This window comes from Stegostoma tigrinum, chromosome 3 (genome assembly GCF_030684315.1).
Source record: "Stegostoma tigrinum isolate sSteTig4 chromosome 3, sSteTig4.hap1, whole genome shotgun sequence".
In the NCBI taxonomy this organism is placed as follows: Eukaryota; Metazoa; Chordata; class Chondrichthyes; order Orectolobiformes; family Stegostomatidae; genus Stegostoma; species Stegostoma tigrinum.
Genome location: NC_081356.1, coordinates 133,407,699 through 133,433,579, shown reverse-complemented (window position 1 = coordinate 133,433,579; position 25,881 = coordinate 133,407,699). Strand labels below are relative to the sequence as shown.

The 25,881-nt window shown below is 44.2% G+C and overlaps 1 protein-coding gene across 7 annotated transcripts in view; it reads left to right on the top strand.

The window, feature by feature from the left end:
* The window catches only part of phf24 (PHD finger protein 24), a 175,387-nt gene extending 154,042 nt beyond the window's left edge, over nucleotides 1-21,345 (top strand). For all 7 annotated transcript variants that reach the window (XM_059644942.1, XM_059644940.1, XM_059644936.1 and 4 more), the window contains 4 exons: nucleotides 7,531-7,733; nucleotides 9,678-9,844; nucleotides 16,862-16,963; nucleotides 18,550-21,345. In XM_059644942.1, the coding sequence (XP_059500925.1) occupies nucleotides 7,531-7,733; nucleotides 9,678-9,844; nucleotides 16,862-16,963; nucleotides 18,550-18,646 (569 nt within the window). In that variant the 3' untranslated portion in view covers nucleotides 18,647-21,345. The remainder of the gene's footprint in view (nucleotides 1-7,530; nucleotides 7,734-9,677; nucleotides 9,845-16,861; nucleotides 16,964-18,549) is intronic.
* Nucleotides 21,346-25,881: the final 4,536 nt, after the last annotated feature.

The following is a 25,881-nucleotide window of genomic DNA, read 5'->3' as shown; positions in this document are numbered from 1 at the left end:
TCTTTAAAATGATAACCCTGCACGGGATCATGCCCACAAGCGCAAGTGTTTGTAAATTGGACATTTGTAAGTTGGACATTTATAAGTTGGCTGTCCCTATATTTCTGTCCTTTATTTCTGGTCCTGAGCTTTGGCTCCCCACCACAAAGGGAAACATCTTCTCCCGTTGTGAAAATTTGCTTCCTGATTTTTTTAACCTTGAATGAGATAATTCAGTGGTTAAGATTGTGGGTGGAATTTTCCCTTCCCTGCTGTGCTGAAGGTGATAGCGACAAAGGTAGGGAATTACGAGGAGAGTGAAAAACTCAGATTCTCAATACTGAGAAAAACAATCTTGATTTTCCCCTCAAGCCTTAAATATGGGGGGCAAGTGGAAAGAAGGGACTTAGTTGCATGATGAGTTATGATCAAACTGAGTGGCGGAACAGGCTTGAAGGGCTGAATGGCCCATCATGCTCCTATTTTCTCAGTTTCTGCTTCTAAATCATTGCGGTACCTTTATAAATCAAATGTCGAGGCAAAGTGTCCCTGAGATGTGAGGATTAATCCTGTCATGGTAGCTTTGGAATTGAAAATAAAATTCACATTTTAAACAAGTTTGGATTAAAAAACTCATGCCAGTAACGATGTCTGCGAAACTACAGGATTGACATAAAATCCTTCTGGTTTACTAATCTCATGGGACAAGTATTCCAGAGGACCAGCTAGTGTTCTGAGGATTTTAGTTCAAATCTCACCATGGCTTCTGGGTGGAATTTAAATTCAATGAATTGATGGCGATGGAAAGGAAAGAGCAAGAAATGGTGTCTGATGCTGCAGTTTTCCCATATCAGCTTGTGTGAAGAGCTGAGACAGACGATTGAGAAGGACTATAAGTGTCTTTGTGATGAGCAGCCTATTGGGAGGCTACTGTTCCACCAGTTGTGTGAGATCCTGTCGGAGTTATGTCAATGTGTGCAGTTTCTAGGTGCCACAGCTGACTGTGAGGTAACTCCAGATGAAAAGCCAAAGGAGTGTGGTCAGTGCCTTGTGGACAGGTTCCTCAACCCCAAGTCTCCTGATTATATGCTGGTGATGACCATGAAACTGTCATTGATAGTTGCAAAAAAAACCCTTCTGGTTCATTAATGTCCTTCAGGAAGGAAATGTGGACTCACAGCAACATGGTTAATTCTTAACTACCCACTGAGAAGGCCGTGTGAGCTGCTCAGTTGCATTTAAGAAGGTGGTTTACCAGCATCTTCTCAAGGGCCATTAGGGATTGGCAATACTTGCTGGATAGGCCAGCCACATACACATCCTATGAATTGATAAAGACAAACGGCCCTGTAGAATATATAGCTGACAGCTCTGTCTGTATATTATGGAGAACAACAGCTCCTTTCCTGTTTATATAACAGAAACGCTAGAACCCTATGGGTGTAATGGAAATTACTAGCTATTCTACATATTATAGCAGCTGCTGCATTTGTTATAGAGAATCGCAGCCGCTGTGAATATTTCAGAGAATAGCAGCCCCTTTGTATATTATCGAGAACAACAACCTCCATGTACACTACAGGAACAGTAGCCCCTGTCTGGGTATTTTCTAATCAACCTGTTGTTACGCACCATTGAAGCAGGTGTTACACATAGCCCCCCAGTTCAGACACTGCCACCGCATTGCAAGAGCCCTAGCTGTGCATTTTTATCGGACTGTAGACTCCATGTATATAATGGAGAATGACTGCTCTGTACATATCTTGGGAAAGAATAGCCTTTGTGCATATTATAGTCATAGAGATGACCAGCATGGCAACAGACCCTTTGCTCCAACTTATCTGAGCTGACGCGATGCCTTGACTTAATCTAATCCCACTTGCCAGCACTTGGCTCACATCTCTCTAAACTCTTCCTATTCATATGCCTATCCAGATGCCTTTTAAATATTGTAATTGTACCAGCCTCCACCACTTCCTGAAGCAGCTCATTCCATGCACGCACCATCCTCTGTGTGAAAATGTTGGCCCTTAGGTCCCTTTTAAACCTTTCTCATGCCACCTTAAACTTACACTCTCTAGTTCTGGACTCTGCATCCCCCAGAAAACACCTTGTCTATTTACCTTATCCGTGTCCCCCTTGTAACAGATAAGCCTGTATATGAGATCACCCCACAGACTTGAATGCTCCAAGGAAATGGCCTCAGCCTATTCAGCTTCTCCCTGTAGCTCAAACGTTCCAACTGTGGAGGATGGCTGTGATGAGTTTGCCTTCAGCAATGTATTTTATCTGAAGCAGTAATGTTTATAGAACATAGAACATAGAACATAGAACAGTACAGCACAGAACAGGCCCTTCAGCCCACAATGTTGTGCCGACCATTGATCCTCATGTATGCACCCTCAAATTTCTGTGACCATATACATGTCCAGCAGTCTCTTAAATGACCCCAATGACCTTGCTTCCACAACTGCTGCTGGCAACGCATTCCATGCTCTCACAACTCTCTGCGTAAAGAACCTGCCTCTGACATCCCCTCTATACTTTCCACCAACCAGCTTAAAACTATGACCCCTCGTGCTAGCCATTTCTGCCCTGGGAAATAGTCTCTGGCTATCAACTCTATCTATGCCTCTCATTATCTTGTATACCTCAATTAGGTCCCCTCTCCTCCTCCTTTTCTCCAATGAAAAGAGACCGAGCTCAGTCAACCTCCCTTCATAAGATAAGCCCTCCAGTCCAGGCAGCATCCTGGTAAACCTCCTCTGAACCCTCTCCAAAGCATCCACATCTTTCCTATAATAGGGCGCCCAGAACTGGACGCAGTATTCCAAGTGCGGTCTAACCAAAGTTTTATAGAGCTGCAACAAGATCTCACGACTCTTAAACTCAATCCCTCTGTTAATGAAAGCCAAGACACCATATGCTTTCTTAACAACCCTGTCCACTTGGGTGGCCATTTTAAGGGATCTATGTATCTGCACACCAAGATCCCTCTGTTCCTCCACGCTGCCAAGAATCCTATCCTTAATCCTGTACTCAGCTTTCAAATTCGACCTTCCAAAATGCATCACCTCGCATTTATCCAGGTTGAACTCCATCTGCCACCTCTCAGCCCATCTCTGCATCCTGTCAATGTCCCGCTGCAGCCTACAACAGCCCTCTACACTGTCAACGACACCTCCTACCTTGGTGTCGTCTGCAAACTTGCTGACCCATCCTTCAATCCCCTCGTCCAAGTCATTAATAAAAATTACAAACAGTAGAGGCCCAAGGACAGAGCCCTGTGGAACTCCACTCACCACTGACTTCCAGGCAGAATATTTTCCTTCTACAACCACTCGCTGTCTTCTGTTGGCCAGCCAATTCTGTATCCAAGCAGCTAAGTTCCCCTGTATCCCATTCCTCCTGACCTTCTGAATGAGCCTACCATGGGGAACCTTATCAAATGCCTTACTGAAGTCCATATACACCACATCCACAGCTCGACCCTCATCAACTTTTCTAGTCACATCCTCAAAAAACTCGATAAGGTTTGTAAGGCATGACCTACCCCTCACAAAGCCGTGTTGACTGTATTTGACAAAGCCATGCTCTTCCAGATGGTCATAAATCTTATCCCTCAGAATCCTTTCTAACACCTTGCAGACGACAGACGTGAGACTTACCGGTCTATAATTGCCGGGGATTTCCCTATTTCCTTTCTTGAAGAGAGGAATTACATTTGCCTCTCTCCAGTCCTCAGGTACGACTCCAGTGGAGAGCGAGGATGCAAAGATCTTCGCAAGTGGCGAAGCAATTGCATTTCTCGCTTCCCAAAGCAGCCGAGGACAAATCTGATCTGGGCCTGGCGACTTGTCAATCTTAATGTTTGACAAAATTTTCAGCACGTCAGCTTCGTCTATCTCTATCCATTCCAGCATGCACACCTGCTCTTCAAAGGTTTCATTCACTACAAAGTTCGTTTCTTTTGTAAAGACAGAAGCAAAAAACTCATTTAGGGCTTCCCCTACCTCCTCAGGCTCCACACATAAGTTCCCTATGCTATCCCTGATCGGCCCTACTCTTTCTTTGACCATTCTCTTATTCCTCACGTAAGTGTAAAATGCCTTTGTGTTTTCCCGGATTCCTTCTGCCAAGCCTTTCTCTTGCCCCCTCCTGGCTCTCCTCAGACCATTTTTGAGCTCCTTCCTTGCCTGCATGTAATCCTCTCTAGCTGAACTTGACCCTAGCTTCCTCCACCTTATGTAAGCTACCTTCTTCCTTTTCACTAGAAGCTCCACCGCTCTCGTCATCCAAGGTTCCTTAATCTTACCCCTTCTTGCCTGTCTCAGAGGGACATATTTACTCATCACTCCCAACAACTGTTCCTTAAACCGTCTCCACATGTCTATAGTTCCCTTACCATGGAACAACTGCTCCCAGTCCATGCTTCCTAACTCATGTCTAATCGCATCATAGTTTCCTCTTCCCCAATTAAATATCCTCCCATTCTGCCTAATCCTCTCCTTCTCCATAGCTATGTAGAATGTGAGGCAGTTATGGTCACTATCACCAAAATGCTCTCCCACCACAAGATCTGATACCTGCCCCGGCTCGTTTCCGAGCACCAAGTCTAGAATGGCCTCTCCCCTCGTCGGCCTGTCAACGTACTGAGTTAGGAGACCCTCCTGAACACGCCTTACAAAAACAGCTCCATTCAAATCTTCTGCTCTAAGGAGGTTCCAATCAATATTAGGAAAGTTAAAGTCACCCATTACAACAACCCTACTGCGTCCACACTTTTCCAAAATCTGTCGACCTATGCTTTCTTCAATCTCCCTGCTGCTATTGGGGGGCCTGTAGTAAACCCCTAACGAGGTGACTACTCCCTTGCTGTTCCTAATTTCCACCCATACTGACTCAGTAGGCAGATCTTCCTCGACAAAGGAAGCTTCTGTAGCTGTGATACCCTCTCTGATTAGTAGTGCTACACCCCCTACTCTTTTTCCCCCCTCCCTATTCTTTTTAAATGTTCTAAACCCTGGAACATCCAGCAACCATTCCTGCCCCTGAGAAACCCATGTCTCTGTTATGGCCACAACATCATAGCACCAGGTACTGATCCATGCTCTAAGTTCATCACTTTTATTCCTGATACTCCTTGCATTGAAGCAAACACACTTTAACCGATCCCTTGGTTCCTTCCCAGGAAAATCCTTCCCACTAGCTGGTCTACCTCTTGCTACTGCCTCACCTGCATCAACGCTCACCTCTGGTATACAGCTCAGGTTCCCACCCCCCTGCCATACTAGTTTAAACCCTCTCGAACTACTCGAGCAAACCTTCCACCCAGGACATTGGTCCCCTTCCAGTTCAGATGCAACCCGTCCTTCTTGTACAGGTCCCACCTTCCCCAGAAGGCATCCCAATTATCAACATATCTGAAGCCCTCCCTCCTACACCAGCTGCGTAGCCACGTGTTCAGCTGCGCCCGCTCCCTGTTCCTCACCTCACTATCTCGTGGCACCGGTAGTAAACCAGAGAACAATACTCTGTTCGTCCTGCTCTGCAGCTTCCATCCTAACTCCCTGAAATCACTTTTTATATCCTCAAACCTATTTCTGGCTATATCATTTGTGCCAATATGTAACACGATTTCTGGCTGTTCGCCCTCCCCTTTTAGAACTTTATACACCCGATCGGAGACGTCCCGGACCCTGGCACCAGGGAGGCAACATACCTTCCGGGAATCCCGATCTTGCCCACAAAATCTCCTGTCGATTCCCCGAACTATCGAGTCCCCTACCACGAGTACTTTTCTAGTTTATGTTATCTCCTGTAACAGAAGGAGCTGAGCTTGGATATTACAATTAACCACCAAGTACAAGCATTACATTCTTAAGGCGCATAACTATCTGGGCTAATATTCAACTATTATGTTACAACAGAGGGGCATGTTTCCACTAAAGTATCATGCATTAAGAGGTAAGATGAAGTAAGGGACTTTTATTCCCTGAGGTTACAAGCAGTGGTACTGTGGTGTTAACATGAGCATGTTCCTTAACAGCACACTGATGTACAGACCTTGAGACACAAAGCAGCAAACAGAGTCTATAAATATTAACTAGTATAACAAACCTGTCTATATTATAAAGAATATTAGCCCCTGTGTGTACTTCAGAGAATTGCAGCTGTTGTGTATGTTGTAGAGAATAGCGGCCTCTGTCTGTATTATGTAGAATAACAGTCAGTGTGTATTACACTGAATAGTTGTGCCTTTTTAGAATTCAGAGGTTAGCAGCCCCAGTGTATGCTAGATATATAGACTGTCCATATTAGAGCGACTAACAGCCCCGTTTATATATTAGGTGGTAACAGCCCTGGAGTATATTTTTTAAGAGTGACAGTGGCTGGGCCAGCAGTTATTGCCCGTCCCTAGTTGCTCTTGAGAAGGTGGTAGTGAGCTGCCTTCTTAAACTGTTGCGTCCACCTGCTGTTAGTTGACCGAAAATGCCATTTGGGAGGGAATTTGATGGAATAACCGTCTATATTATAGGGAGTAACAACCCCTGTGTATGCCATAGGGGATAACAGCCCCTCCCCTATTATAGGGCATGACAGCCCCTATGTTGTGGAGGTGATGCTGTTGGACTGGGGTGGACAAGGTCAAAAATCACACGACACCAGGTTGCTGTCCAACAGGTTTATTTGAAGAACAGCCCTTGTGTATGTTATATAGAGTAATAGCTGCTGCCACTCTGACAGGCAATATATGGGGACTAACCGTTCTGAGGTACATTATAGAGAGCAATAGCCCCTGTATAAAATATAGAGAATAGCAGTCTCTGTTTATATATTAAAAAGTAAGAGCCCCTAAGTACTTTATAGGAAGGAAGGGTGGTGGGTTCTTTGTAATTCATTCGTGGGAAGTGGGTGTCAATAGATGGACCAGCATATATCGCCCATTCCTAGTTGCACTTGAGAAGGTGGTGGGGTGGTGGTTTCATGAACCGCTACAGACCATATGCTGTCAGTAGACCCACAATGCCTTTAGAGAGGGAATTCCAGGATTTTGGCCTTCTAAGTGATAGGGCACAGCAGATACATAGGAACACCTATAAGTCCGCTCCAAGCCAGTCGCTGTCCTGACTTGGACATATACCTCTTTCTTCATCATTGCTGGGTCTATGCTGGCTCAGTGTCAGTTGCTGTACTGTCTGTCTGTGTCTTTTTGTCAGTTCCTGGGAGGCCAGTGTGTAACTCAATGTTGCCTTTTGTGATTCGGAAATATATCACTGTTCTTGGGTCAATATCTTGGAATTTCCTCACTAAAGGCATTGTAGGTCAACCTTCAGCACATGGACTGGAGTGGTTCAAGAAAACAGTTTACCACCACCTTCTCAAGGGCAACTAGGGACAGGCAATAAATGCTGGCCCAGTCAGTGAAGCCTGCATCCTGAAGATAAAGAAAAACCAGCCGTTGTGTACGTTGAAGGGAGTGAACAATAGCAGTGAAATGAATGTTTTGTGTCCACTGAGTTGCTAAACTGCTAATTTATGCTTTTCCAGAGTCCTGCCTGACACTAGATGATTTTCTGCATTACAAACACTACATTCACAAGCAGATCTTTGATGAACAGATGAACGAGGAGAAGGAGGAATTAGTTGTGTTGCAGTTTTCAGCTCTGGATGGTGATAAGAAGGGCCAGGTGGAGTGGACAGATTTCTTGTATCACGAGTCATTACTGGTGCTGCAGAGATTCCGGTCTGAGGTGGGTCTGTGTTGGATTTTCATGGTGTGTGGGGCAGAAGGATGTGGGTGAAGGTGTGGGAGAGGAGCTGTAAATGTTGAGGATGTCGGGGTGTGTATGGACGGATGTGGAGGATGTTGGGGATATGTGAGTGTGGAGGATATGAGAGGAATATGGATTGTGGAGAATCTTGGGAGGGACATGGGTGTGGAGGATGTGGGAGGGACATGGGTGTGGAGGATGTGGGAGGGATATGGATGCAGAGGATATGGGGAGCATACAGGTGTGGAAGATGGGGGAGGTGGGAGCATTATGGGTGTGGAGGATGTGGAGGGGCTATGAGTATGGTGGAATATGGGTGTGGAAGATGTGGGAGGGATACAGTTGTGGGGTGGATATGGGTGCAGAAGTCATTGGACGGGGACATGGGTGCAGAGATGTTGTAGGGATGTGGGTGAAAATGATGTGGGGAGATTTAAAGGTGTGGAAAATGTGGGGGTTGGAGACATGAAGGTTGTGGAGGGTGTGAGTGAGGGGGTGGAGGTGATTGTGGAGGATGTGGGCGAGCATTTGGGATGGGATACGATTTGGGAGAATGTGTAAGATGTGGAAGAGAAAATTTAAGGGCAGGGTTTTAGCAGTGAGGGATGGGTATTGTTGAAGGAGATTCATTAGAGATAGTAGGAACTGCAGATGCTGGAGATTCTGAGATAACAAGGTCTGGTGAAGGGTCTAGGCCCGAAACGTCAGCTTTCCTGCTCCTCTGATGCTGCTTAGCCTTCTGTGTTCATCCAGCTCTACATCTCTTCATCCACTACTATTTTTGATTTGCCTTATTCTCTCCAAAACTTCTTGTGCTTTTTTGATATCCTTAACTTGACTTTTGCCCATTCATGTGGTGTTTATCATAGAGATAGTACAGCATAAAAAGAGACCCTTCGGCCCATTGTGCCCATGACGTTTATCAAGCATCTATCTCCTCTCGACCCATTTTCCAGCACTTGGCCTGAAACCTTGCATGCTCTGGCATTTCAAATGTTCATTAAATGTCTTTATAGTCCTCACTTCTAGGGCCCTTTTAGGCAGTGAGCTTCAGATACCCACCAGCCTCTGGGTGAAAAAATGCTTTCTTAAAAGTCCTGAAAACTTCCTGCTCCTGACCTTAAATCTGTGCTTCTGTTAATGGAGCCCTCTTCTAAAGGGGAGGTTTCTTTCATTTTTTTCTTTCACCCATGAGATGTGGGCGTCACTGGCTGGGCCAGCATTTATTACCTACCCCTCGTTGCCCTTGAGAAGGTACTGGTGAGCTACTTTCTTGAAAGACTGCAGTCTACATGCTGTCTTTGTTGAGACTTTGCCACCATTGATTCAACTGAGTGTCTTGCTCATGCACTTCAGAAGACATTGAGAGTCAACCACATTGCTGCGGGACTAGAGTCATTGTAGGCCACACCAGGGGAGAATGATAAATTTCCTTTTCTAGAGAACATCAGTGAACTAGGTGGGTTTTTCCGACAGTCAACAATGGTTTCATGGTCATCAGTAGATTCTTAATTTCAGATTTTTTGAATTCAAATTCCACCACCTGCCATGGCAGGATTTGAACCTGTATCTGTATTAATAGTCAAGCAATGCTACCACAAGGGCATCACTTCTCCCACTCTACCCCATCTATGTCCCTCAGACCTGTGTACACCTCAATCAGATCCCCGCCCCCCGCAAACCCCAGCCTTCTTTGATCTGAGGAAAACAACCCCAGTCTTATCCAGCCTCTCTTCAGAGCTGAATTGCCCCAGCCCAGTCAACGTCCTGCTATATCACTTCTGCACCACCTCTGGTGCAATCAAGTCCTTCCTGTAGGGAGCATTAAATCATATGTATTTTGTTATGAGCTCATCTCCATCAGAGTTGACGAATCTCTGATACCTCTCAGGCTTGACCTGGCTTTTTCTGGTTTTCCTCCAGAACTCATTGCTGAGACTGCTGACAGCCAAGGAACATGGACGAGCTCGGCGCTGCTTCCTGAGCCTGGATCAGAACCAAACTGGCTTAATCACTGGGACTGAGTGTAGGAGAGCACAGAACTCTTGGTTCTGCAAAAATTCCAAGGAGTCGCAATCCTGCAATGTCAGGTGAGAATGAGAGCTGAAGGCTGAGAGGTGACCGTATAGAAATTTATGAAGCGACGAGCGGCATGGATAGGGTGAACGGCCAAGGTCTTTTCTCCAGAGTAGGGGAGTCCAAGGCTAGGAGGCATAAGTTTAAGGTGAGAGGGGAAAGATTTAATGCGGAGCTAAGGAGCAACCTTTTCATACAGAGGGTGGTCCATATATGGAATGAGCCACCAGAGGAACTGGTAAAATTACAATGTTTAACAGGCATCTGGATGAGTACAGGAATAGGAACGGTTTAGAGGGGCCTGGGCCAAATGCTGGAAAATGGAACTGGATTCATTTAGAATCTCTGGTTGGTATGGATGAGTTGGACCGAAGGGCCTGTTTTCATGCAGTATGACTCTATAACTGGTTTTATGAAGGTGCAGCTTTAATAGAGGTACAGTCACAGAGTCACAGAGTTGTACAGCACAGAAACAGACCCTTTGGTCCAACTCACCCATGCCAAACAAGGTTCCCAAATTAAATTAGTCCCACTTGCCTCCACTTGGCCCATGTTCTTCTAAATCTTTCCTATTCATTTATCTATTCAATTGTCTCTTAAATGTTGTAACTGTATCTGCAAATACCACTTCCTCTGACAGTTCATTCCACATGTGAACCACATGTGCATGAAAATGTTACCCTTCACATCTCCTTTAAATCTTTCACCCCTCACCTTAAACATATACACTCTAGTTTTGAACTCCCCAAAGCTATGGAAAAGACCTTTGCTATTCACCTCATCTATGCCCCTCATAATTTTATATACCTAAGGTATGTTGCAGTGTGATTAGAGAACTATAGTCATGATCCAGAGACTCAGACTCCAGCCCTACCACTACATGTGGAGAATTTAAACACAATTAATTAAACATATTTGGAGTAAAAAGCGATACACGACCATAAGATATTGGAGACAAAGTAGACCATTCAGCCCATCACCCTCTCTCCACCACTCAATGAGATCATGTTAGTCTGATAATCCTCAACTCCACTTTCCTGCCTTTTCCCTTTGGGCCTAGATTCCATTCCTGATCAGTCATTTGCCCATCTCTGCCTCAAATATATTTGATGTAATATATAATGGAGTTAAGGCCTATACTTTCTGCAGTTTAGAAGAACGAAAGGAGATCTAACTGACGTATATGAGATGCAAAGTGATTGACAAATTAGATGTAGGGAGTATGTTTCGTCTTGTGGGGCAATCTAGAACAAGGGTCATAGTTTTAGGTGAAGGGTGAGCTGATTTAAAACAGATGACAAGAAATTACTCTCAAAGGCTCGTGAATCTGTGGAATTAATTACCCCAGAGTATGTGAATGCTGGGACATTGAGTAATTTAAGGGGGAGATAGATCTTTAATGAGTAATGGGTTGAAGGTTTATGGGGACCGGGCAGAGAAGACAGATGAGTGGATAACTGTGTGAAGGGGGGCAGTGAATGCAAGAATGAGAATATTGAACTTGAATGCACATAGTATACAAAATAAGGAAAATAAGCTTGTAGCACAGATTGAAATTGGCAGGTACGATGTTGTGGGTGTCACAGAGATGTGGCTGCAATGGGTTCAGGGCTGGGAAATAAATATCCAAGGATAAATGGCCTGTCAATAGGGCAGGCACATGGGCAGAGGGAGTGGGGTTGCCTTGTTTGTTGAAATGAAATTAAGGTTGTAGACATGCTGGCCGAACCAGTGGGTTTGGCTGCAAACATTTTGTCACCCTGCTAGGTAACATCGTCAGTGCGCCTTTGGTGAAGCGTCGGTGTTCTGTCCCACTTGTCATTTACACACCTCGGTTTGCTAGAGTGGTTGGCATTACTTTCAATTTTGTTCCTCAGTGGTTTGTACACAGGCTCGAATTCAATATGTTTGTTGATGGAGTTCCGGTTGGAGTACCTGGCCTCCAGGAATTCCCTGGCGTGTCTCTGTTTGGCTTGTAACTTGAATTAGACCCTGTGTACAAACCACTAAGGAACAAACCAGAAATAATGCCAACCACTCTAGCAAACCGAGGTGTGTAAATAACAAGTGGGACAGAATACCGACGCTTCACTGAAGGCGCACTGACGATGTTACCGAGCAGGGTGACAAAATGTTTGCAGCCAAACCCACTGGTTCGGCCAGCATGTCTACAATGTTAATTACATTTCAACAAACAAGGCAACCCCACTCCCTCTGCCCATGTGCCTGCCCTTTTGACAGGCCATTTATCCTTGGATATTTATTTCCCAGCCCCGAACCCCTTGCAGCCACATCTCTGTGACACCCACAACATCGTACCTGCCAACTTCAATCTGTGCTACAAGCTCATTTGCCTTATTTTTTATACTATGTGCATTCAAGTTCAATATTCTCAAACTTGCGTTCACTGTCCCCCTTCTCACAGTTATCCGCTTATTGGAATTGGTGCTATTAGAATTTTCTAGGTTTCTCTGAAATTCCCCCTTCATTCTTTGTTAAATTCCAGTGAATATAGGTTTAATCTATCTTCATATGTCAGCTCTGCCATCCCAGGGACCAACTTCGGTGCTGAAGTGTCTGTAATTGTTTAGCACAATTTACCGGCCTTTCTAATTTGCTTATTTATCATAACAGTCGCTAGGAATAATTATGTCTAATTAAGCTGCCACTTTGCTGTGATTTTATTAATGACATGAGGGACTTAGCAACACAGTCATGCTCTAATTTTCAGCCATCTACACATGGCCCCACAGTGACTTCATCTCAAAAGCAAAGCATTAATTTTCACGCTTACCCTGAAGATACTTAACTCTACCTGATCATCGCTATTCTCAGCTCCCCCACTGTCATTAAATTATCAGACTCTATATCTGACATCGAGTACTGGATGAGCAGAAATTCCCTCCAATAAATATTGGTGAAACTGAAGCCATTGTTTTCACCCCACGCTCTGAAATCTGCTCCCCAGCTGCCCACTCCAACTCTCACCATGGCAGCTGTGTGCTAGTAAACCATCACCATTTTGGCATCACCTTTGATCCTGAGATGACCTTCTGACCTCATATTTAGGCGATCACTAAAACTGACTACCTACCCCAGGTCTTCTCTAGTGAAGCCCACATCCGTGCCTTCATAACCTCTAGAGCTGTCTATTCCAACACATTCTTGGCCCGTCTCCCGTATTCTAACTTCCATAAATGTACAGTCGTCTAAAACAGTGTCTTAAATTTGGTGCGGGTCCCACTTCCCTAACACCCCTGGGCTTGTTGTTGCCCAGTCAAGCAAAACCCTGATTAATATTCTCATCTTTGAACCTTGCATAAAACTCAGCAGGTCGAGCAGCATCTGTGAAGAAAAACCAGAGTTAATGTTTTGGTCTGGTGACCCTTCTTCAGAATTGATATTACCTTGGAAAATGTCAGTTTATAGGTAGAAGATAGGGTGGGAAAGGGGGTAAGGAGTAAATGATAGGTGGGGATAGAGCCCAAAGAGAGAGAACTGTTGGACAAAGGAGTAGATAATGATCTGGTGAATGCCAGTAGACTAGATTGTGTGAAGTACAGGCGAAGTGTTGCTTCACCTGGAAGATAAGTTTGAGCCCTTGGATACTGAGGGGAGAGAAGGTAAATGGGCAGGTTTTACACCTTCTGCGCTTGCAGGGGAAGGTGCTGTGGGGCTGTGAGGAGATGTTGGGATTGAAAGAAGAGTGGACTACGGGATCCTGGTGGGAGCAGTCCCTGTGGTAGGCAGACAAGGGAGCCGAGGAGAATATGTGTCTGGTGGTAGCATCTCACTGGACGTGGCAGAGATGGTGGCTGATGATCTTCTGGATGTGGATGCTGATGGAATGGTAGGTAAGGACGAGGGGAACCCTATCGCTGTTGCGGAAGGGAAGTGAGGGGGTGAGGGCGGAAGTACAGGAGATAGGTTGGACCTGGTGGAGGGCCCTGTCATCAACTGTGATGGGGAATCCTTGGTTGAGGAAGAAGGTGGACATTCCAGAGGCTCCCTTGTGGAAGTTGGCTTCATAGGAACATATACAGTGACAACGGAAGAACTGGGAGAATGCTCAGTGTGCACATCTTCCAGGTGAAGCAGCAACCTGCACTTCACACAATCTAGTCTATTGCATTCGCTGTTCACAATATGTTCTCTTCTGCATTGGAGAAATGAGTGTAGATGGGTGAACACTGCCCGCGAGAAAGACCCTGGGTTTCTAGTTGCCTGCCAGTTTAGCACACCACCCTGTTCCCTGGCCAACATCTTTATCTCAGGCTTGCTTCAGTGTTCCAGCAAAGCTTGGTGTAAGCTGGAAGAACAAAACCTCATATTCCAATTGGCAGTCTGCAGACCTCCAGACTCAATATCGAGTTCAATAATTTTAGGGCCTGAACTGTCTCGTGTCCCAGCCTTCTACTCCATACACCGGGCTTCATTATCAGATAACCTGCCGTTACACACTATCTATTGTTACATCTAACATTAACAATTTCCATTAACAGCTATTCACTCTCCTAACTAGGTCATCAGCCACTCCTTTGTCTGTTCAACTGTTCTTTCTCTTTGGGTTTTGCCCACCTATCATTTGTTCCTTAGCCCCTCCCCCCATCTATCTTCTGCATAAACACTGGCACTTTTCTAGCTACCATCAGTTCTGAGGAAGGGTCACCAAACCTGAAACAGTAACTCTGATTTAGCTTCACAGATGTTGCTAGACCTGCTGAACTTTTCCAGCAACTTCTGCTTTTGGTTCTGATTTACAGCATTCAGCAGTTCTATCGGATTTCATCTTACCTAATCTTTTCATCTTAAACTCACTAGGACCAATTCCCCTTTCCCTTCCGATAATTCCTCAACAACACCTAACAAAATGATCCACTCCTGTCCTTGGCCACACCAGGATAAATCACCCAGTTTTTAAAAAAAAATTTCTGAAACCAGAGAATAGCATCCCAGTCACATTCTGTCTGGTGGCTAGCAGAGAAATAGCATCCTCCCTTTAACCCCAGCAACTTTTGTCTTTGTCTCACCCTGTCTCTCTGGCTTTTGGATTTTTCTCTTACAAATCAGACTGTGTGTGTTTATAACTTCACCTACAGCAAATTCTTTGTTCTTTGTTTCCAGATGCTAAGTCTTACCCATGCATATCAATAGAATTTAGTTGTACCTGGTCACTTCAGCTTCTAACTGGAAAGATCCTCTTCATTGCATATTTCTACTGTGAATTTATATCAGCAGTCTGAAACATAAGTGTTGTCTAAAACCTCACATTTGTAAAAATTCAAAAAAAAGCTTTTCCTTTCATCCTGTGGAATTTAGCCCTCCAACCAGACAATAGTCTGAACTTTTATAGACATGCATTTTCTGCAAAGAAAGAGAAAGGGAAAGTTCTTAATGGGCCTGAAATAAATAGAGAAGAAATCTAGATTGTAGTTTAATGGCTTCACCAGCTTCAAAATCTCCCCTTCCCCCACCACATCCCAAAACCAGCCCGGTTCGTCCCCTCCCCCCACTGCACCACACAACTAGCCCAGCTCTTCCCCCCCCCCCCCCCCCCCCACCCACTGCATCCCAAAACCAGTCCAACCTGTCTCTGCCTCCCTAACCTGTTCTTCCTCTCACCCATCCCTTCCTCCCACCCCAAGCCACACCTCCATTTCCTACCTACTAACCTCATCCCACCTCCTTGACCTGTCCGTCTTCCCTGGACTGACCTATCCCCTCCCTACCTCCCCACCTATACTCTCCTCTGCACCTATCTTCTTTTCTCTCCATCTTCGGTCCGCCTCCTCCTCTCTCCCTATTTATTCCAGAACCCTCACCCCATCCCCCTCTCTGATGAAGGGTCTAGGCCCGAAATGTCAGCTTTTGTGCTCCTGAGATGCTGCTTGGCCTGCTGTGTTCATCCAGCTTCACACTTTATTATCATAGTTTAATGGTGCTTTGGTACAGTTCCAATCTCAAGTAGCTGTGTTCAATTCTGGGCATTGTTTGAAGGGTATTTTAGCGTGGGAGAGAGTGCAGGGCAGATTCATTAGAATTATTACAAAGCTGAAAGTGTAAATTGCGAGCATAAGTTGAATCTTCTCTTTCCTTTAGAAGAACATACAAACTTATGAGATAGGAGCATGAGTAGAATCTGCTCTGCTATTCAATAAGATTACAGCTGATTATGGCAATCAGACCATGAACACTGTCTTCTATTTTCATGGAATCCCTAAAGAACTGAAAGAGACTGAGTCTGCTCTGTCCTTCAGAAGAGCATCCCACCCAGACCCAGATCCCTACCCTATACACATAATTCCATATTCACAAGCTCATCCACAGAGCCTAAACATTCCTGGAGACTAGCATGGCGAACCTACCTGACATGCACAGCTTTGGACTGTAGGAGGAAAGCAGAGCACCTGGAGGAAACCCTTGCAGACACAGAATGTACAAATCCATACAGGCATCACCCAGGCTGAAATCAAACACAGTCCCTGGTGCTGTGAGGCAGCTTGCTAACCACTGAGCCATCATGTTTTGAATACTCGTCCTCTACTGGAATAGTATTGGATTTTAAAAGTTGACTTTGTCCGACTCTTCACAGAGACTGCCAGACCTACTTAGTATCTCCAGCACTGGCTGTTTATATTAGACCTAGCCTGTTCAGGGTGTTATCATTGAAGCAATTCTTCATTCAAAGGACAATGGAAACCTGAGTGTCCTCCAGAAACTGTTAACACTGGGCTAATTGGAGCTTTCAAGGCAAAGTTTGCTGGATAAAAATATTGAGGCAGGTGAATAAAGTTTAGATGCAGATTAAGGGTTCTTTTTTCCCTTATCTCTGAACCAGGAGGCCCAGGTTGCTCTCGAGGGTGTGAGAATGATGTGTCTGCACAGGTTGATTTTTAAAAGAAGCAATAAGCTTATTGAATGACGGCACTAATTTGAGGGACTGGATGGCCTCCACCTATTCTTGTGTTGATTCCTGTCAATGCCAGTGTTAATGTTAGAATGGGAACAACTCATCTGTCTCTCGTTGACAGCATCAGTCACGTTGGGCCCATCTCTGAGAGCAGCCCGGCCAGCAGAGGGCGTGGGAGGCCACAGGAGAAGACCCTTCTCATTCGGGAGCAGGAGGACAACAGGTCAGTGCTGAGATACTATTCCTGAAGCAAAGCTACTGCACAAAGCAACCCAACTACTGAGTGACAACAACAGAATCCTCCTTAGAGACAGGAGGAAACAAATAATACTTTCAGCAAAAAAAAACCCACCTAGGAATCATCCAATCTGTAACTCACTCCCAGCTATCTGTTATTCTATATAAAATCCACCCGAATCCCTCAATTCGATTCCAGTCTGTAATTTACTCCTGGGTGTCTGTTAACTACTTAAAAAAAGAACCTTCCCTTCTCATAATAGAATCAGGCCATTGAGTCTGCACAGACCCTCCAAAGACCATTCCAACTAGACCAAGAGCTCTACCCTGTATTTCCCATGGCTAATCCACCTAGCCTCTCCAGGTAATTTAGTATGGCCAATCCATGTAACCTGCATATCTTTGGACTGTGGGAGGAAATCCATACAGACAGAATGTGTAAACTCCATATGGACAGTCACCCAAGGTTGGAATTGAACACAGGTCCCTGGCGCTGTGAGGTAACAGTGCTAACCACTAAGCCACTGTGCCTCCTGTACTTTCTGCTTCTTACTTTCTGAGCAGTTCTCCTCTGGTCTGCCCCCTCAGTTCTTTTCTATTGGTTCGTCCTTTCAATTCTACATTGTTCTGAAAATTTTCTTTCTTTACATCTTGACCTCTCTATTTTCACTTCATTAACTGTTTGTCTGTGAGTCAATTGATCTCTATCTCTCTCTCCAATTTTCCAGTATCCCTCTGTCTTTCTCTCCATATCTTTCTCTTTCTCTTTCTCTTTCTGTGTCTCCCTCTATATCCCTCTTTTTCTTAACCCCAAGCTCGTTCTTCCTTTCAGTCCACTCTATCTTGACTTCCTGCTTCTTCACCTGTTCCTGACTGGTCTTTTCTAGTAAAATCAGAGGAGCAGGAAGACTGACGAAGGGGCTAGGTGGATTAGCCATGGGAAATACAGGGACAGGGTAGGGTTCTGGGTCTAGTTGGAATGGCCTTTGGAGAGTCTGTGCAGACTCAATGGCCTGATTCTATTATGAGAATGGAAGGTTTTTTTTAGTAGTTAACCAGGAGTGGGTTCCATAGGGTTAATATGTTCTATAATAGACACCCAGGAGTAAATTACAGACTGGAATCGAATTGAGGGATTCGGGTGGATTTTATATAGAATAACAGATAGCTGGGAGTGAGTTACAGATTGGATGATTCCTGGATGGGTTTTTTTTGCTGTAAGTATTATTTGTTCCCTCCTGTCTCTAAGGAGGATTCTGAAGAAGGGTCTAGGCCCAAAATGTCAACCTTCCTGCTCCTCTGATGCTGCTTGGCCTGCTGTGTTCATCCAGCTCTACACCTTGTTATCTCAGATTCTCCAGCATCTGCAGTTCCAACTATCTCTGATCTTTTCTAGTCCTCTGTTTGACACTTTCCTTGAGAACAGACTGTATTTTCTGTCACTATGGATACAATTGTAAATGAGACACTCCTTTGAATTGGGCCTAAACACACCAATACGTTTCGGAGTGTGACCTTGAGCAGTTTCCCTGATGTTTTGTCCTCTGACAGCTTTTCTGCTTCCGTTCACAGGCGTGTAGACTGGAAAACATTCCTGAGGGAAAATGTGATCTACATCCTCGCTGCTCGGCCCAACAGTGCGGCCATACATCTCCGGCCTACCATCTAACACCACGAAGACAGCACCATTGGCGGACAGCCTGTCGTTCATCCTCCCCACCCCAATACTCACCTATTATCTAGCTCCTCCCTACCCCATCCCCACCTTCTCCCAACACCAGCCCTCAAACCCACTCTTCACTCCCACCCCTCTCAACCTCATTCCCCATTTTCCCACCCCCTCCCTGTCCCACTCCCCAATCCCCTTGTACACCCAACCAAACCCAGACCACGCCTCCTCAACCTCCCAGATTGGAGATTAGCAAAAAAAAACCGAGTGACAGGTCTGCACTGTCTTGTCGACACCTGTTCCTCACCTTCCCAAAGTGCCCCTGAATTGAATTCACCTGAATATTCCGTCCTCTATAATTTGTATATATAAAGACAGCTTGGGCAGTCTGATAGACCAACATGTGAGGTCAAGCCAGCAACTCCCAACAGTCTGTTTGGAAACGAAGAACCATGCCCTTTGGCTGAGCTTAAATATTCACCAATCCACTGCAGGATATCGCTCTCCCTTGTAGTCAGCCATCATATTGGTATATTTATCGATGAAAACCACCTGATAAGCAAAGTCCCAATCACTGTGTTCCTCCAGATGCACTCTCCCCCCACCACTGACTTTACCCCCTCCCATTTAATCCCTCTCCCACATCCCTGTGTACACTCTTGCCCTGTCATCACTGACTCTACCCACTCATTTAATCCCCCTCCCACAGCCCATATACAGTCTTCCCCCCCGACATGACTGACTCTAACCCCCCATTTATTTCCCTTCCCATACTCTCACCCCATCACTGATTCCTAAGGAACATTCTTTAATATTCTCTGTGATAATTATCTGTGACAAGTCATGCAGTTTATGTGAGCTCAGCACCGCTGAACTCTAGCTGAATAGTTTATGCTAATGACATTTTCTGAGTCAAGCAGCGAGACTTTGACTCTGTGAAGAATGATGAACAGTTGCAGAGGAGCCTGAAGTAATGGAGAACTCAATTGTTATGGTGTTGGACCCAATGCCATCTTGGCCTTGTTCAGAAGACCAAAGGGGATATTTGTGTGATTGGGAATTGGGTGTAATAGTGACAGATAGAACTCAGTATAAGATGACCACAATGGTCCTGTGCTTGTGACTACCATGGAAGGCTTTGGAAGGACAGAGGGTGATGGCTAGGGTGGAGCAGGATATTGATAGCAGGATGTCGGGTTATTAGAATCTTAAAAATGGAACAGTTGAGATTGAGACGTAATCTCATGCAACACAGAGTATAAAAGCAAAGTGGTAATTCTGCTGATATCAAAGTTCATTTGGAATACCGGGTGCTGTAGTGAATTTCACAAGTGGGAAGCATCTCAAATGTCTGCAGAACGGTTGAAGATGGGAGCACAAACATGAAGGACTCTGGGGCAACAGTGAGCTGGCAATATCCTGGGTTCAGAAAGCGTAGAGGCAGAGTTGGTGATATTGCAGAGATTGAAGAAGGCAGTGCATTGGGATTGTGCTTTTGTGGAACTTAAATGGTGTTTCCAAGGAGGACAATGAAATGCTGAAGGTCATAAGCACACAATGAATGAAGAAACATTTGACAGTGAATGAGAAAGTGTTTTGCTGATTAATTTTCTCTGTTGTGGAATATAATGTGGGAAAATATGAGGTTGTGCACTTTGGCAGGAAGACTCGAGGAGATGACTATTATTTAAGTGGAGAAAGACTGCAGAAAGCTATAGCACGGAGGGATTTGCGGGATCCTTCTACATACATCACAAAAATTTAGCATCTAGAAAGGGAAGACAAATGGAAAAGGCAAATGACCCCTTCTGTAAGGAAAGGTATACTGGTGTTGGAAGCAATCCAGAGAAAGTTCGCTAGGCTGATACCAATGAAGGGATTGTCTTATGAGGAGAGATTGAGTAGATTGGACTTGTATTCATTGGAACTTAGAAGAATGAGACGTGACCTTATTTGAATGTGCAAGATTCTTAGTGGACGCGACAGGATAAATAGGGCAAATTTGTTTCCTCCTGTGGGAGAGTCTAGGACCAGAGGGTATCATTTCAGAGTAAGGGTTTACCCATGTAAAACGAGGATGAGGAGGAATTTCTTCTTCCAGAGGGAAGTGAATCTGTGGGATTCTTCACCTCAGAGGGTTGTCAATGCTGGCTGATGAAGTATATTCAAGTTGTAGAGAAACAGATTTTTAATGAATAAGGGAATCAAGGGTTATAGGGAAAAGACAGGAAAATGCAGCTAAGGATAAGCAAATCAGACATGACCTTAAATGGTGAAGCAGACACAATGGGCTGAATGGCTTATATGTACTCATTCATCTTATGGTTAATGGGTGTGGTTGAGAATGAGATTGGGCCATTGGATTATCAAGTACATGAGTGATATAGTAAGCACATGGAAAGGGATTTGGGTCATTTGGATATAGGGCATGAGTGAAGAGAGGAGGCTTTGGGTTTTTCAGTTACGTAGCCAAGAGTAGGATGTTTGAAAAGTTTAAACAGTCAGGATATAAATGTCAGGAGAGAAAGAAGACATGTTTTGCAGTTTCACAGCAGCAGTGGAAAGGAAGTCATTTGCTTGATTAATTCCTGTTTAAATCACTTCTGTGGATGGTGAAACCATTAATGTGGTGTGACTGTATAATACTGTTGTGCGAAATGTGAAAGGATTCAGATGGAATAAAGTGATTGAAGAGAGTGTATCTTTCTACCTCATTGCTTCCTGATGGTTTTCATTGTCATTATTATATTGATCCTGGCGAGCATCACTGTAAAAAATGATTTCAAATGCAGTCCCTGTCCTGAGAGCGTTTGATGGGGACAGTGTAGAAAGAGCTTTACTCTGTATCTAACCCAGTACTGCCCCTGTCCTGGAAGTTCTTGGGGAGGGTGTAGAGAGAGCTTTACTCTATATCTAACTCAGTGCTACCCCTGTCCTGGGAGTGTTTGATGGAGGCAATGTAGAGAGAGCTTTACTCTGTGTCTAAGCCTATGCTGTCCCTATCCTGGGGCAGTTTGAATGCATGGAGGCATGGGGCATGGCTTGGGTGTTAAATGAATACTTTCCACCTGTTACAAATAAATGTGCTGCTGCTAGCCAGGCCATACTGATTGGAATGGGAGGGGTATCTTGATCACCAGAAGGATTCTAAATTAGTAAGGAAGAAGTCTTCTATCGGTTGTTGGCACCTAAATATGACAAGGCACCGAGATCAGATAAGTGGTTAGCACTACTGCCTCATGACGCCAGAGATCTGGGTTCAATTCCACCCTTGGGTAGCTGTTTGAGTTTGCACATTCTCCCCGTGTCTAAGTGGATTCCTCCAGGTGCTCCGGTTTCCTTCCACAGTCCAAAGAGATACAGGTTAGGTGGATTGGCCATGTTATGTTGCCTGTAGTGTTCGGGGATGTGTAGATTAGGAGGGTTATAGGGTGATAGGTCTGGGTGAGATGCTCTGAGGGTCGGTGTGGACTTGGGCTGAAGGGCCTGTTTCCACATTATAGGGATTCTATGATCTATGATTGAAGATGCACCCGAAGGTTTTGACGGAGAGATGGTAAAAATTACGGAGGTACTGACCATAGTGTTTCAGTCTTCTCTGAGCTCAGGGGAGGTGCCAGAAGACTGGAGAATTCCAAATATTACAACCTTGATCAAGAAGATTGTAAGGATAATCCCAGCAAATACAGAGCATTTAGTTTAACTTCTGTGGTGGAGAAACTTATAGAAACAATTATTAGGAATCAAATTAGTAGTCACATGTAAAGAGTAGGGTTGATCAGAATGACTTAGAATGGACTTTAAAAGGGGAAATCATGTTTAACTTCCTGGCATTTTTTTTTGAAGAGGTAACAGAAAGGCTCAATGAGGGTGTGTCACAGAATAATTTCTAGAAGATGTTTGATAAACAGTCGCACAACAGACTTGTGAAGAAAGGAATAGGGTGGTATAAAAGGGGACAGTCTCAACGTGGATACAAAATTAGCTGAGTGATAGGAAATAGAATAACGGTCAATGATATTTTTCAGGAGGGTTTGCAGTGGGGTTCTTCAGGAGTTAATATTGGGAACTTTGCTTTTCCTGATGTATATCAATGAACATAAGAGCATAAGAACTAACAGCAGGAGTAGGCCGTTTGGCCCTTCGAGTCCGCTTCGCCATTCAATAAGATCATGGCTGACATTTTTGTGGGCTCAGATTCACTTACCTGCACTCTCACCGTATCCCTTAACTCCTTTACTGTTCAAAAAAAATCTACCTTAGCTTTAAAAACTTTTACTGAAGTAGCATCAACTGCTTCACTGAGCAAGGAATTCCATAGATTAACGACCTTCTGAGTGAAGAAGTTCCTTCTCAATTCAGTCCTAAATCTGCTCCCTCTAATCTTGAGGCTATGCCCTCTTGTTCTAGCTTCACCTGCCAGTGGGAACATCCTCTCTACTTCTATCTTATCTATTCCCTTCATAATTTTATATGTTTCTATAAGATTCCCTCTCAATCTTCTGCATTCCAATGAATATAATCCCAATCTACTCAGTCTCTCCTCTTAAACCAATGCCCTCAATTCCAGAATCAACTTAGTGAACCTCCTCTGCAACCCTCCAGTGCCAGTGCATCCTTCCTCAAATAAGGAGCCCAAAACTGCACACAGTACTCCAGGAATGGCCTCATCAGCACTTTGTAAAGCTGCAACATAACCTGTCTGCTTTTAAACGCAGTCCCTTTAGCAATGAAGGCCAAAATTCCATTTGCCTTCCTAATTACTAGTTATACCTGCAGACCAACCTTCTGTGATTCATGGACAAGGACACCCAGGTCCCTCTGCCTAGCAGCATGCTGCACCTTTTTACCATTCAAGTAATAATCCCTTTTACTATTACTCCTACCAATGACCTCAATCTTGGTTGCAGGGAGCAATTTCAAATTTGTAGATGACATGAAAATTAGAAGAATTGTTATCAAGTGAGGAAGGTAGATAATGGAACTCCAGAAGGACATTGGCAAGTTAGTGGGCTGGGTGGATAGGTGGCAATGAGGTTCTATGCAGAGAAATGTGAGGTGATATGCTCTGGTTGGAAGAACATTGAACGACAATATAAAACAGAGGGTACAATTCTAAAGAGGGTGCAGGAGCAAAGGGTGTATATATGCACAGAACTTTGAAGATGGAAAGAGCAGTTAATAAAATGTACTGTGTCGTCATCTTTATTAATAGGGACATAGATCTCAGCTGGAATATTGTGTACAGTTCTGCGAACCGCAGTATTCAAAAGATGTGAATACATCAGAGAGAATGCAATATTGATTTACAAGAATGGTTCCAGGAATGGAAAATTTCAATGATGAGAATAGATTGAAGAAATTGGGACTATTCTCCTTGGACAGAAGGTGACCAAGAGGAGATTTGCTATAGGTTTTCAAAATCATGAGGGGACTGGATATAGTAGATAAAGAGAAGCTATTCATTCTTTGAAAAGAAAATAAGAACAAGAGGGCATGGATTTAAAGTGATGTGCAAAAGAAGGAAGAATGATTTGGGGAGAGAAAAGCAAGGACGATGTGAGAAAAAGCATTTTCACACTGCGAGTGGTTAGGCTGTGGAATGCACTGCCTGGAAATGTCGTAGAGGCAGGTTCAATTGAGGCATTCAAGAGGGCATTGAATGATTATTTGAATAGAAATGTGCGCAGGGATTTGGCGAAAAGACAGGAGGTTGATAAGGAATAGAATTGGTGCAGATATGATGGTCTGAATGGTCTCCTTTCATGCCACTACAATTCTGTGATTGTGAATAAGATAGAGTAAAAGTGATCTTTACAGTAACTCCTTGAGAGTGTTTGATGGTAATGACATTTAGAAAATAATCATTCAGTTAGGCAGAGTCAACATGTGAAAGGAAAAATTATATTGCACAAATTTATTTTAGTTCTTTGAGGAAGAAACAAGTGATGTGGAATGAAGGGACACTTAGATTTCCAATGTCACATGACAAGCTGTAACACAAAAGTAACAGCCCACTGTGTAGGTGGTAACATGTTAATTAGATGGATTTTATTTTCTTTATTCATTCGCAGCATGAGGGCGTTGCTAATTAGGCTGCACTTATTGCACAGACGGCAGTTCAGAGTCAATCACATTGCTGTGGGTCTGGAGTCACATGGAGGCCAGATCCAGGTAAGAATGGCAGTTTCCTTCCCTAAAGGGCATTAATGAACCAGAAAGGTTTTTCCCAACAATCAACAATGGATTCGCGGTCATCATAAGGTTCTTAATTCCAGATATTTATTGAATTCAATTTCCACCATCTGTCATGGCAGGATTTGAACCTGGGTCCCCAGAACATTATCCAGGTCTCTGGATTAACAGTACAGTAATAATATCACTAGACCATTGCCTCCCCGCTATGATTGGCTAGTTGACAGGAAATAGAGTAGGTATGAATGCGTCCTTTTTGGGTTGTAGAGTTATGAGTCATACAACATGGAAATGGACCCTTCAGTCAACTAGTCTATGCTGACCATGTTCCCAAAACAAACTAGTCCCACTTGCCTGCGTTTAGCTCATATTCCTCCAAATTTTTCCTCTTCATTTACTTATCCAAATGTCTTTTAAATGTTGTAACTGTATCTGCTTCCACCACTTCCTCTGGCAGTTCATTCCCACTCTCATATGAACCACACTCTGTAAAAAAAAAATTGCCATTCATGTCCTTTTTAAATCTATCTCCTGTCACCTTAAAAAAATGCCGGCTAGGTTTGAACTCATCCACCCTAGGGAAATTGCCCCTCATGATTTTATAAACCTCTGTAAAGTCACAATCAACCTCCTATGTCCTAGTGAAGAAATATCACAGGCCATCCAATCTATGTTCATAACTCAAACCTTCCATTCCTGGCAACATCCTGGTAATGTAATCCTGGTAATAATCCTTTTATGAACCCTCTCCAATTTAATAATACCCTTCCTATGGCAGGACGGCCTGAACTGTAAACAGTACTCCAAAAGTGGCCTCCCCAACAACTTGTACAACCGCAACATGACGTCCCAACTCCTATCCTCAAAGGTCTGAGCTATGAAGGCAAGTGTGCTAAACTCCTTCTTAATCGCCCTGTTTATGTGACACAAATTTCAAAGCATTATGTACCTTCACCCCTTGATCTCTCTGTTCTGCAATACTAGCCAAGGCCTGACCCTTATTTGTATAAGTCCTGCTGTTGTTTGTTTTACCAAAATGC